The sequence below is a fragment of the Oncorhynchus masou genome, chromosome 22, assembly GCF_036934945.1.
Source record: "Oncorhynchus masou masou isolate Uvic2021 chromosome 22, UVic_Omas_1.1, whole genome shotgun sequence".
NCBI classification, from domain to species: Eukaryota; Metazoa; Chordata; class Actinopteri; order Salmoniformes; family Salmonidae; genus Oncorhynchus; species Oncorhynchus masou.
In genome coordinates, this window is record NC_088233.1 from 56,525,010 (window position 1) to 56,537,762 (window position 12,753).

At 40.5% G+C, this 12,753-nt stretch overlaps 1 protein-coding gene across 4 annotated transcripts in view; it reads left to right on the top strand.

Annotated features, from left to right (window-relative positions):
• The window catches only part of nap1l4a (nucleosome assembly protein 1-like 4a), a 65,771-nt gene extending 58,907 nt beyond the window's left edge, over positions 1-6,864 (top strand). For 3 of the 4 annotated variants that reach the window (XM_064930620.1, XM_064930621.1, XM_064930622.1), the window contains exon 14: positions 5,073-6,864. In XM_064930620.1, coding sequence (XP_064786692.1) covers positions 5,073-5,111 — 39 coding nt within the window. In that variant the 3' untranslated portion in view covers positions 5,112-6,864. Of the gene's footprint in view, positions 1-3,224; positions 3,264-5,072 lie in introns of all 4 variants that reach the window. The other variant, XM_064930623.1, reaches the window with a different exon arrangement.
• The last annotated feature ends 5,889 nt before the right edge of the window (positions 6,865-12,753 follow it).

The following is a 12,753-nucleotide window of genomic DNA, read 5'->3' on the forward strand; positions in this document are numbered from 1 at the left end:
GCATTTCCTAGCTTCTGGGCCTGAGTAAGAGGCAGTTTTCTTTTGGCATGTTAGTCATCTGAAATTCCTGACAATAACCAGTATGCTAATGGTGATAAACCTTATTTTAGCAAAACATGTAATTGAAAAAAATTATCATAATAACATCTGTTTTCGGTGCCTAATATAACAGGTGTGTTGGACACAATAGCTCAGATGGAGCCTGTTTGCATTCCTGATTTCTGTAACTGCTTACCTGGTGTAATATTGACAAGCTCAGAATAGTAAACGTGCTACATTTGCTTTATGAGTAGTGCGTGACCCTAGGGTGGCAACTGTTTTCAATGGGTCTTTCTCCATTCTGATTGTTTTAAACTGTTCAATTCAACCCAAAATCATTTTCAGCACTTTCATACATTTCTGCATTTCCTGCACTCATTTGAGATAATTTCTACACTTCTAGGCCTTATTTTAACCAAGATTTGACTTTTGGGTGAACATTTGGGTGAACTGTTGGCATCATGGAAATATGATTATTCTATAGTTGGAGTATAATAATAGTGGGCACTTTGAATACAGTTGGTAGAAACCAAAGTGTTTCCTAGGGGACCCAATAATCTTTGGCTACATTGCATGTTTTCTCTTAGCTACTTCTTGTAGCTTACATATTCATGCTTTGCGTATTCCTCTTTGATTTAGAAGATACTGTAGCACAAACGTATCGATTTAGGTCTACACCATCACTGGTATTGTCAGGCTGTTTTGCTTATTACGTTTGCTCTGACTCAGTACATTTATTTACTAGCTGGCGATTAGCATTAGCGGCTAACACGATTTAGGCCCAACTTGCTAAGAAAAGACAAACTAGCTGTTTGAAGATGTAAGGAACACCAGCTAATGGTGTAATTATAGAACGCTAGTGGATTTATATTAAGAAGCAAAGTGAGGATATTCCTTGAGTGACGGGGCGGGGCTATCTCTGTGGAAAGTGGCGCGGAGAGAGATGACTTAAGTAGCGAAGTAAACTATAAAAGTCCACATTACACACTTCGTATCATATTAAACAAACCAAACATTCAAATACCGTTATAGAAGGTAAAATAAAAACCCAAACCGGTCTGTGCATCAATACCGGTATATCATAAAATACGGAACACCACCCAGCCCTAGCTTAGAAACACTTGTGTTTCAAACATGGTCCTGTTTTATCAATTGCTGTGCTGTTCAATGGACAGTTCATTAACTCTGTCAAAATGTGTAACTTTAAGCAAATATTTTTTACTTGTGTTTTTTTTTTAATGTTTGGGTACAAGTTGAAGAAATTAATGGACGTATACTGAACAAAAATATAAATGCGACATCCAACAATTTCAAAGATTTACTGATTTGTTCCTATAAGGAAGTCAGTAAATTTAAATAAATTCATTAGGCCATAATCTATGGATTTCGCATGACTCGGCAGGGGGTGGGTATACATGGGAGGTTTTATAGGGAGCCAGGCCAACCCAATCAGAATGAGTTTTTCCCCACAGAATGGCTTTATTACAGACTGTAATGATCATGCTGTTTAATAATTTCTTTATATGCCACACCTGTCAGGTGGATGAATTATCTTGGCAAAGGAGAAATGCTCACTAATAGGGAAGTGTGCATTTCTGTGTTGAGAAATATTATTTGTGCATATACAACATTTCTGGCATTTCAGTTCATGAAACATGGGACTAACACTTTACATGTTGTTTTTGTTCAGTGTAAATTCAGGATGAGTCAGGCAAAAGAATAATAGTTTCACATTTCGTCCAATTTAACCGACCACCATTAACCGGTTAACAAGTTAAATTCGTTCCAAATGGTAAAATGTTGGACCAACAAAATGCATCTGTAGCCAACAAGGAATGGATATTTTTCATTAAGAGCTTAATTGAAACATGCAAAAATGGCAAGCCTATCGTCTCACAGCAATGAGTTGCGCCGCTTTCTCACTTTTTTTGTGTAGGGAGTCCTCGACCAGGGGTTCATCATATTTGGGGATCCTTGACATGAAAAGGTTTCAACCCCTGGCCTAGGCTATCCATTTGGCAGTGCATGTCACAGCAAAAACATGAGCCAGGAGGTTAAAGGAATTGTCTGTCGCGCTCTGAGACAGGTTTGTGTCGAGGCAGATCTGGGGAAGGGTACCAGGGTCTGCAGCATTGAAAGTCCCCAAGAACTCAGTGGTCTCCATGCTTAAATGGAAGAGGTTTGGAACCACCAAGACTCTTCGTAGAGCTGGCCGCCCGGCCAAACTGAGCAATCAGGGGAGAAGGGCCTTGGTCAGAGAGGTGACCAAGAACATGGTCGCTCAGAGTTCCTCTGTGGAGATGAGAGAACCTTCCAGAAGGACAACCATCTTTGCAGCACTCCACCAACCAGGCCTTTATGGTAAAGTGGCCTGACATAACCCACTCCTCAGTAAAAGGCAAATGACAGCCCGCTTGAAGTTAGCCAAAAGACACTTAAATGACTCAGACCATGAGAAATCACATAATTGCAAAAGGGTTTTCTAATGATCAATTAACCTTTTAAAAGGATTAGCGAACGCAATGTGCCATTGGAACACACGAGTGATGGTTGCTGATAATGGGCCTTTGTATCCCTATAAAGATATTCCATAAAAAATCAGCTGTTTCCAGCTACAAAGGTCATTTACAAGTTAACACTATTTCTGATCAAGTTGATGTAATCTTAATGGACAAATGTGCTTTTCTTTCAAAAACAAGGACATTTCTAAGGGACTCTTAGAAACTTTTGAACGGCAGTATATATCTCGGAGAGTTTATTTCAGGCTGACTATTAGCATCTATTGAGTTGCAATGTACAATCAATTGAATGTTTAAATCATTCTACAAAATACATTTTTGCAGCAACACCGAAAGGTTACAGCAAAACAAAATGTTTTACTGTTCATGAGTTACAAATTATTTTTTAAATGTATTACCATGATACGATTCACTGCGATTAAACTGAACCCCAAATACTACATTGACGAAGTGAAACATTTGATTTGGATTTTTTACTTTTATGTGAAGCGGGGTCTCTGTTATACAGTAAATTAAACGTGTATGGCCTTACAGAATATAATACATCATAATGTAGATCTGACATCACTCCCCGTCAGTATATTGCGTTTCTATCTGAATAACCCTATGGTTTTGTTCCTGACCATTGTTATTGTCTCTCCCCTCCCCATGTACTTCCCATTACAGGCATAAGCAATCATTCATTCTCACCCCATGCATTTCTAGGTAAGGGAGAAATTAAAATGACACTGCATTCTGTACTTTGTATTTTTGTCTTGGCTCACTTCTCTCATTCTCTCCATCTACACCTTTCTCCTTTTCTCTATCCAGACATTTCTTTATCCATCCTTCATTCTGTTGTCAAGCTTAACCCCCTAGAGTCGATGCCCGCTGCCCTGTGGGAATGTAATTAGTGTAATGTAATTAGTGTAATGTAATTAGCGTAATAAAACAAGCCCAATCAAAAATCTGTTTAAGATGGAGATGTTTTTTGTTGTTGCATGGGCTGCATCTCAATCCACGTCACCCTTCTGCATCTGTTTGTCAGACCATGAGACATCCCGAAAATCCTTCTTCCCATGAAAACGTCTGTAGCGTCCAAAAGGTTTACCCCACAAACTATTATGACCGCTCTATGGAAAGATAGTGAACACAATGGTCTTCCCCATTTTGCTCTACGATCCCCACAAGCGTTGCGGGTCTTACGGTACATCCGATCTGCCAACTTCTGTCTGTAGCATCTGAACCGTTTGGGCTACACACTGTGACCCCTCTGTGAGCCTCAAGACTAGTCTGAAGAGAGCCTGGCACCAGTTTGAAAAAATGTATCGAAAGTATACTGAACAAAAATATAAATGCAACATGTGAAGTGTTGGTCCCATGTTTCATAAGCTGAAATTAAAGATCTGACATTTTTCATACGCACAAAAGCTTATTTCTCAAATATTGTGCACAAACGTGTTTACATCCCTGTTAGTGAGCGTGTCTCCTTTGCCAAGGTAATCAATCTACCTAACATGTGTGGCATATCAAGAATCTGATTAAGACAACATGATCATGACACGGGTGCCCCTTGTGCCTGGGATAGTAACAGGCCACTCTAAAAAGGTGCAGTTTTGTCACAGGACACAATGCCACAGACGTCTCAAATTGTGGGAGCGTGCAACTAGCATGCTGACTGCAGGAATGTCCACCAGCGCTGTTGCCAGAGAAATGAATGTTCATTACTCTACCATAAGCTGCTTCCCATGTCGTTTTAGAAAATTTGGCAGTACAGCCAACTGGCCTCACAACCGCAGACCACATGTAACCACGCCAGCCCAGGACCTCCACATCCGGGCTTCTTCACCTGCGGGATAGTCTGAGACCAGCCACTCAGACAGCTGACTAAACTGAGTGTTTGTCTGTAATAAATACTTTTTGTGGGGATAAACTCATTCTAATTGGCTGGGCCTGGCTATCAGCCCTATGACCTCCCAGGCCCACCAGTGGCTCCTCCCCTGCCCAGTCATGTGAAATCCATAGATTAGAGCTTTTATTGATTTAAATTGCCTGATTTCCTTATGAACCGTAACTCTGTAAAATTGTTGCATTTATATTTTTGTTCAATGTGTATGTGTGTAAAATATATAATAGTTTAGTGCCTAAAATAAGGGGGTATACTCTAGAGGGTTAACTCCAGTCTCTTCGCAACCCGGTCAGAATCCTGTTGCTTTCACTCAATCTTTCCAATATGCCTATTTTTCTTAGTTGTACCGCTCTATCCTTTATTCTTAAGTAGTACCCGGTGTCTCACTAAAGGCTAACTCTCTTCTCATTACTTCAAAAACTTATTCTAGTCCAATTGAGATTCTCCCCTAGTCACCCTTCTCACTCGTCTCCTCGCTCTCTTTCGTAACTTTTTCTCCTCTTTTGACACTAGTTCAATTAGCTAACTATCTCTGCCTGTTTCCTTCAACCTCACCCACCCCTCTGCCGTCTTCGTCCCTCAACGCTTCCCCTCAGCTCTCATCTCTCTCTCCTTCCTCTCCTCAGAAAGAAGAGCCCCAGCCTGCCGAGTGCAAACAGCAGTAACCGTGGTGACCAGGGGAGATTGGCCGAGGTGCTGCTGTCCATCAAATCAGTCCTCATCCAATCAGCAGGTCTTCCCGCCCCTGTTGGCTCCGCCCCTTATGAACTCTCATACAAACGCAATAGAACACAACCAAACAGTGTTTTTAATACATGCATGTCCATTTTTCTGCTGTCCTGTCCCCCCGCCCTCTGTTTTAGCTTCATTCATAACCAATTAAGAAGTGACCTGGACTTTAAACAATTCACCACGGCAACGTAGAGTTAGTCTACTTCACAAGTAGGTGACTACTGCCGAGAACCTCAGAATATTCAAATTTAAAAAAATATATATATAAAAAAAATTGGATGGATCCCAAACTTTAGTTTTCACAAATCAGTTACTCAGGGTTTTATAAGGCTAATAAGATAAGTATTAATCTACCAGGAAACTGCTGAACAGGTTTGACTTAATATATCACTGGGGTTGCTGACAAGTTTTTTTTTTTTTTTCTTTTTTTTTTTCTTCTTTATGGTGTTTTTAATACACGGCGTATTACTCTCAATTTGATTTTCTTTTCTAATGTTCATGTCCTTGGACTATTTATTCTGGTTTCATGGAGCTGTATGAAGTGGTGCATTATGGGAAAGTATTTTAGGTCCCACCCACAATAGATAAGGCCCATTCTCATTCACCATGCAAATGCCCAACAAACATTTGTCCCTTCTTTCCTAGGCTTTGCAAGACTAACAAAATGTTTATACTGCCAAATTGTATTTTTTAATATGTGAAATGGTTTTAAGCGTTTTGAAAATTTCTTGCCATACTACTGCTTTGACTGTGCCCGGACTCATAGGGCTTAACAAAATATGGCTACACTTCTCATGGTCAGCCATTCGAATACATTTGGAAACGATGGCATGATCCTAAACCTATCGTTCCTAATTCCTTATTTGTCCCTTTCAGCTGATCTGAAAGGACCTTGTAGGTTTAAGCAATATAACAGATATTATATAGTTGATGTTATAACAATCCTGCCTTTTAGAGGTTTAGGTGGAGTTATTACCATACTGCGGATATGTGTACAGGGTTATTTGGTTTGAAAGTGCAATTTACAAATCGTCACAGCACACTAAACAAGAAAAGGGATAGCAGTGCAAGATGGTAAAATGTAAAGCTTAATGTTAGTAGAATATAAAACATACCTATCCAGTCCTCGGATATGTTAGGGGAAGGAAATAAGGGTGTTTGTGTATAAGTTTGGAATTGGGCCAGAGAAGGTTGAGGTGTTGTGGCAGTTCATGCAGCCATCATAAACAGTGCCCATCGTTACAGAAGGCTCCCAATCCAACCCCTCCACCACCAAACAGATTTTGTCCATATTCCTGCTAACATACAATGACATTTAAACATGTATTACTCTCCTAAGAATGCTTATGTCTATAGAATGTCTCCCCAAACGTGGGACAATCGGTTGCCCATGTACTTGATCTTATCAGCACATTGATGCTGGTTGGTATGGTGGTCAGCGTGGTAGCAATGGTCATCGTTAGTGCTTTACCACACATATCCCCTCTTTTTTAATAAAGATTGTAGAGCCCTCATTTTTGAAAGGACCGATCTCTTGAAGCCATGGTGATGTCTTCATCCTCCCCACCTAATTGGACCTTGTGCTAGAAATGGCCTTATCTGGTTCCTCACAATTTGTTACTTGCGCAATATTATTTTCAATTTGTACAGAATTAGTTAATATTCTATTAAAGTTGTGTGACAGACTGTTTCTGTTAATTGTTTTTGTGTGTCCAGCCATGTTTATTGCAGTGGGTGGGTAATATCTGATATACATTCATTTAAAGTAATTGTACTACTGAATAGTGTTACATTAAGCTCTGAGTTACACATGCGGGTGTTATGAAATGTCCCTTCTGTGATGAATAAAGTAGCGATTTACTGGTAGTACCGGTCTCGGTCTCGAGACCACATATAAAGTGTCTCGGTGTCGGATACATTTGTACTAGAAATTTAAATAAAACCGCTCTGCCAGGCTGTGTGTGTGTGTGTGATATATATATATCACACACACACATAATCCTTTGTTTAAACAGATATAAAGGCTAAGATTATAGACCTGTTTATGCAGTGGCGAACCTGTAGTAGGCCTTCAGTTTGTGACGGCTACCTGTCAATCCCTACTGATGCTTACCAAAGTAGTGTGGTTGAGGTATACGACTTATCAATTATGCAGTACAATAGAGTAATCATGCACAAAGTAGCCTACACAATCTCAATGTGAATCATATTCACATGCGTGCTGCACACACAGCCTAGTTTCTACTGAATATCATCTGCAGACAGCAAGAGTGTTCAGCTCTCAACTGATTTTGGCATGGAGCGGCTCACAGAAGAATGACATGGGTAGCCGGTAGGGTAGGAAAGAAGTAAATGCTAACTGGGGCAGCAATGGGTATCTGAACCAGGTATTCCGAAGTCTTGGTTAGTAGGCTATTTGTGATGCGCAATGGTCATCATGCTCTGATTGCATCAGGTGCATATGGGTGGAAAGAGGCCCACCCAGTCAGATTAAGTTTTAAGCATTGTCGACTTAGACCATCACAATTTATTTACTACAGTGTTTATTAATTGTTCACACTATTGCTATAGAATTTTTGTAAATGCCTTAGTATACGTAATTCCCAAACATAAGAATTTGTGAAAATGACCATATCTAATTGGTCGCTTGTTGTGTTTTTTAGTGTCATTCTTTCTGGTGGTGTATATGAACAGATTTGATTAAGATTTCATGTTGCTAAAATGTTTTTAGTTCCGCTTTAAATGCAACTGTGTTTCCACACGCGTTCTTTTCAAAGAGATGGCTAACAGCAAGCACCCTGCAAAAAAATAAACGTTCCACTCACCAGATGATTATTTGAAACTTAACTTGTTGAAAGTTATTCTTGAAAAGGGACCAGAATGAATAGCTAACGTAAACTCACTCACTTTTGTACATTGCCTTGGTCCTTACAATTGACCCTATTTTAGCGCCCCAAAAAAACGTAATACTTCCAGATGAACTGTAATGTCAATACCATTGTAAAGCACAATTTCTCCCCTTTCCAGCAGAATCAATTACATGACCCCCCACGCTGCCCGTTTATGCATAATTCAACAAGGCAATGAGCTCCGTTGGGTCTTTAAAAAAATGGCGTGTGGGGAAGCGAAACTAATGCTTGATAGTGAGAAGGAGAGATGTTGTGTGGGAAAATTGCTTTTTTTTTCCAATCACTCTGACTAACGTATCACCTTATCGCCTCTAAAATGTAAATAAAACCCTATAAAGAGTTTAATGTGTCATTACATACATGTTTCGAAGGTTTGTGTCAAATTTGAATCGTGTTTTTAGGGCGGTGCTGAAGTGATCTTCAGAAGTTAACAGCGGCTATGAGAATGTTGATCGCTTACAGTGACGATGCAAACAACCTTACCCCCATCACTGTCCGTTTCTTGTTTTTAAATGATGAGAGAAGTGCTACACCTGGGTGGCGCGAGATTGTAAGACAGAAATATGCGTGCTGTACGTTACGACATGACACGTCACGATGTAACGGAGGGTCTGTTTTTTTCAACTTTTCTCTAATACTATAGAGCCAATACCATATCAATCAACGCTTGAATAGAAACGTAGTTCACACCCCCGATTTTGAAGTCAACACAGTCTCTACAGTCCCGTTAGTTTTCTTTGTAGGCTCGCTTGTATGAATGTTGCGGTTGTGCACATTTGTACAGAATGGGGTGAGTTTACATTAACTGTTTTTTGGGCGGTGGGTAGCTTAGTGGTTAGAACATTGGGCCAGTAACTGAAAGGTTGCTGGATCTAATCCCTGAGACTGAGGAGGTAAGAATCTGCTGTTCTGACAATGAACAAGACAGGTAACCCACTGTGCCCCGGTAGGCCATCATTGTAAATAAGAATTTGTTCTTAACTAACTTACCTAGTTAAATAAAATAAAATAGACAGTGGGAAAACTTGCGCAGTGACCATGTCTTTGTCTAGCTTCTGATGGCCCAGCCAATGGCTGGCTAGATGTATCTCCCCAGAGACCAGCGAAGAAAATTCCTGATTAGATCTTTTTTCCCCCACATTTGGTGTTAACCCTTTCCAACAAAACTTGAGATTAATCTGAACATAATTGAAAATAATATTTTTTCACTATTCTGAATGTCTAAAGAATCTACATATTGTTCTGAAATATGAACACAGAAATACTGGACATTTTAAAATCAAATTGACAAAATTACAATCATGGACTTGAATTGCACTCATATCTGGTCTCGGTCTTGACTGTCAAGGTAGTGGAAGTATTGAACCCCCCCAAACTATGGTTGCATCTCAATAGTATGAAATGGTTTCCTCCTAGTCGCCTGTTCATCTTTACTGATCGGAGAAAGCAGAAGATCTAGCTGAAGTCTATGGTGGATGGTTGCCAGTACAGATATTTGTTTCCACCTGAATTAATATGAAGGAACATGCTTGTTAATCTCCATATTGATTTCAGCTACCCCCAAGAAGACTAGCAGAGGAAGCCACTTTAGACTATCAAGATGTGGCCTAAGCCGAGGACAAAGGAGTTGACGAAAGCAGAAAGAGACTGGTATCCAGTGTAGATGAATTAGCCATGCGTCTGGCAAACAGCTAGGCATCTAGAATGCCAGGAATCTCTTAATTCTGATTGGCTGATATAATAGGCATGAAAGGTCCTCTGTGTGACTTCTCCCGATGCATTCTGGGAGATAATGGCTTGAGTGCTCAGAAATATCTGAAGATGGATGGGTGAAGTGCCAAACCTGTATTTTCTGCAGAGTGAGGACTGGTTCTTGAAGTGATAATTGCCTTGCCAATAATCACCTGAAAGTTTGTGGAGGTTGTGTATTTTGCATAAGTGTGTGTGTTTGGTGCTACTCACTATCTTTATGAAAGCTGAAGTAGGCTATGGAATAGTAACCGTTTACAGTAAATGTTTGGAGGGAGAAAAAAATATCATCCAGGCAAGCATTTGTTATTGTAAAGATCCGATACCCCCCAGTTTCACTCTATTTTGGATCGTTGTCTGATTCTTACGGTCAAAAGTTCCATGAGCAATAGACTTCTGCATTGCAGTACAGTATTAATATTGGCTAAGCTAACCAGAAGAGAGGTAGTTGGGAGGAGGGGAGTAAGAGGGTTGTTGTCCTGGACAGAATGAGTGGGGATTTCTACATTCCGTCCCCTCAATCCTCCAAGGCCAACCAACCACAAGCTGAAACCCCCATTCTCTTACTCTGGGTTGACATCTGAGGTTGTAAACAAGGCCCTATTCATGGTGTGGGGGACTGGTGGTAGATAGGCCAGGAACAAGAAGCCTGATTGTGTCTGAGCTACGCGACTAATAACGTCCAGTCACTAACCAGGCGAGGAGATGGAAATGAAGAATCTGCCTGAGGATTTTGATTGGAGCTTCTAGAGACAAAACAGACATCTTTGCCTTCTCTTATTGCCGTGTGAGTGATTGCTTTTGTTATAGACGTGAGGCTGCACTAGTCTAGTCGGTAGACATTTGCCAGTTTAGGACTTTTTCAGGTAAAAAATGTCATTACTACGCTTCCGGAACTATGGTATGAACTCACATCGCATGAATTAGACCGTTGTGTTTATTAGTGCATGCAAGGAAAACATTCTACATTTTTAGTCCAGGTCGTCCCTGCCTGTTTCAGTTACGCACCAAACAGAGGGAAACTAAGGAACACAAGCCAGGTGTGATTTAGGAGTGAGACCGGTCAAGGCTGGACTCCAATCAGACCAGAGCTCATTCAGTCCCAGTAAAGGAGAAAAGAGGACAGAGGTTCTTGTCTTCCTGGAGATCAGTCATCTCACGCTTCTTACATGCACTAGTTCGATGTGGTTTCACATCAGGTGTTTTGTGTGTGTGTGTTTTGGTTTACAATGGACATGTGTTTGAGTTCGTCTGTGTGAGATGACTGAAAAATGTGTGCATTTTCGTGTCTGTGTTTGCCACCGCGTGCGTGCGCAGCCAAGCCTTAAGGAGTGGCCCAGTCAGAAATTGCAGGGTTATTAGGTCACCCAGGCCGTTGTGTTGGGATTGGTCTGGGCAGTCAGGCAGTCTGCCAATCCTGGGGTTAACTCGACACTTTATCCTCTAGAGACACTGAAGGGATCTTGTCTATTTCTCAATCCAGGTTAACTGTCACAATGTGGAAATATGATGAAGGTATTTCATTCCTTCCACCATTCCAGTTCTTTCTCATCCAATTCAGTGCAGATGGAGGGGAAGCCCTCTTAGAGTATTGAGATACACCCTAGCTCTTTTACTCTCCTGTATTTCCCCTCCTCTCATCATCAGCCAGGAGAGTGTAAGGGTGTATTCTTCCTGTGTTCCTCCCAGCTGCAGCTGCAACCATCATCACAGTATAGCCTCAGCTTTTGGCAGCAAGGTTCATCTGGCAATGCTTCACTTGAGCTTTGGTGGTGTGTGTGCTCGTGATTGTATTTGGGGTCGGAAACTGGGGAGCAAAGAGAGAGACAGGGAGTAGAGTATAAAGGTGCTTTATGCTACTGAAGCCAGCTCTGTTCACATCTGAATGACCTCAACAGACAGCGTATTAAAGAGCCCATTACCTCTGAGACCAGATATTGCCACTAGCAGCACTGACACACAAACAGGGATGAATATACACTCACAGAGGGATGAGTACACACAAACACACAGGAAGGCATACACACATACAGTGCCTAGTGAAAGTCTACACACCCCTTGCAGAGTTTTCACATTTTGCTGCCTTAAAATTACATAAAAAATTACATTTTATTACTTTCTCCTACTGATCTACACAACCTACCTTCAAAGTGAAAGAACTGACATACCATTTATTAAATTAATTACAAATAAACAAAGATGTCTTGATTGCATTTGTCTTTGCACCTCAGAGTAAATACTTGGTGGAAGCACCTTTGGCAGCAATAACATCTGTAAATCATTTTGAATACAATTCTACCAACTTTCTCCATTCATAGACAATTTGTCTTACCATGGACTGATGAACATCAAGGCTTTTAGAGATACTTTTATAACCCTTTCCAGCTTTATGCAAGTCAACCTTTCTTAATATTAGGTCTTCTGAGATCTCTTTTGTTCGAGGCATAGTTCACATCAGGCAATGCTTCTTGTGCAATGTTGTTGATCCATCCTCAGTTTTCTCATATCACAACCATTAAACTCTGTAGCTGTTTTAAAATCCCCATTGGCCTCATGGTGAAACCCCTGAGCAGTTTTCTTCCTCTCCAGCAACTGAGTTAGGAAGTACGAATTTGTAGTGACTGAGTGTATTGATACACCATCCAAAGCCTAATTTATAACTTCACTATGCTCAAAGGGATATTCAGCTTTTTTATTTTTACATCAATCGGTGCCCTTTTTTTGCGATGCATTGAAAATCTTCCCATGTCTTTGTGGTTGAATCTGTGCTTGAAATATGCTACTCGTTTAAGGGACCTTACATATAATTTTATGTGTGGGGTACAGAGATGGGGTAGTTATTCCAAAATCATGTTAACCACTACTATTGAACATGGAATTAGTCTTATTAATTTATGCGATTTGTTAAGCACATTTT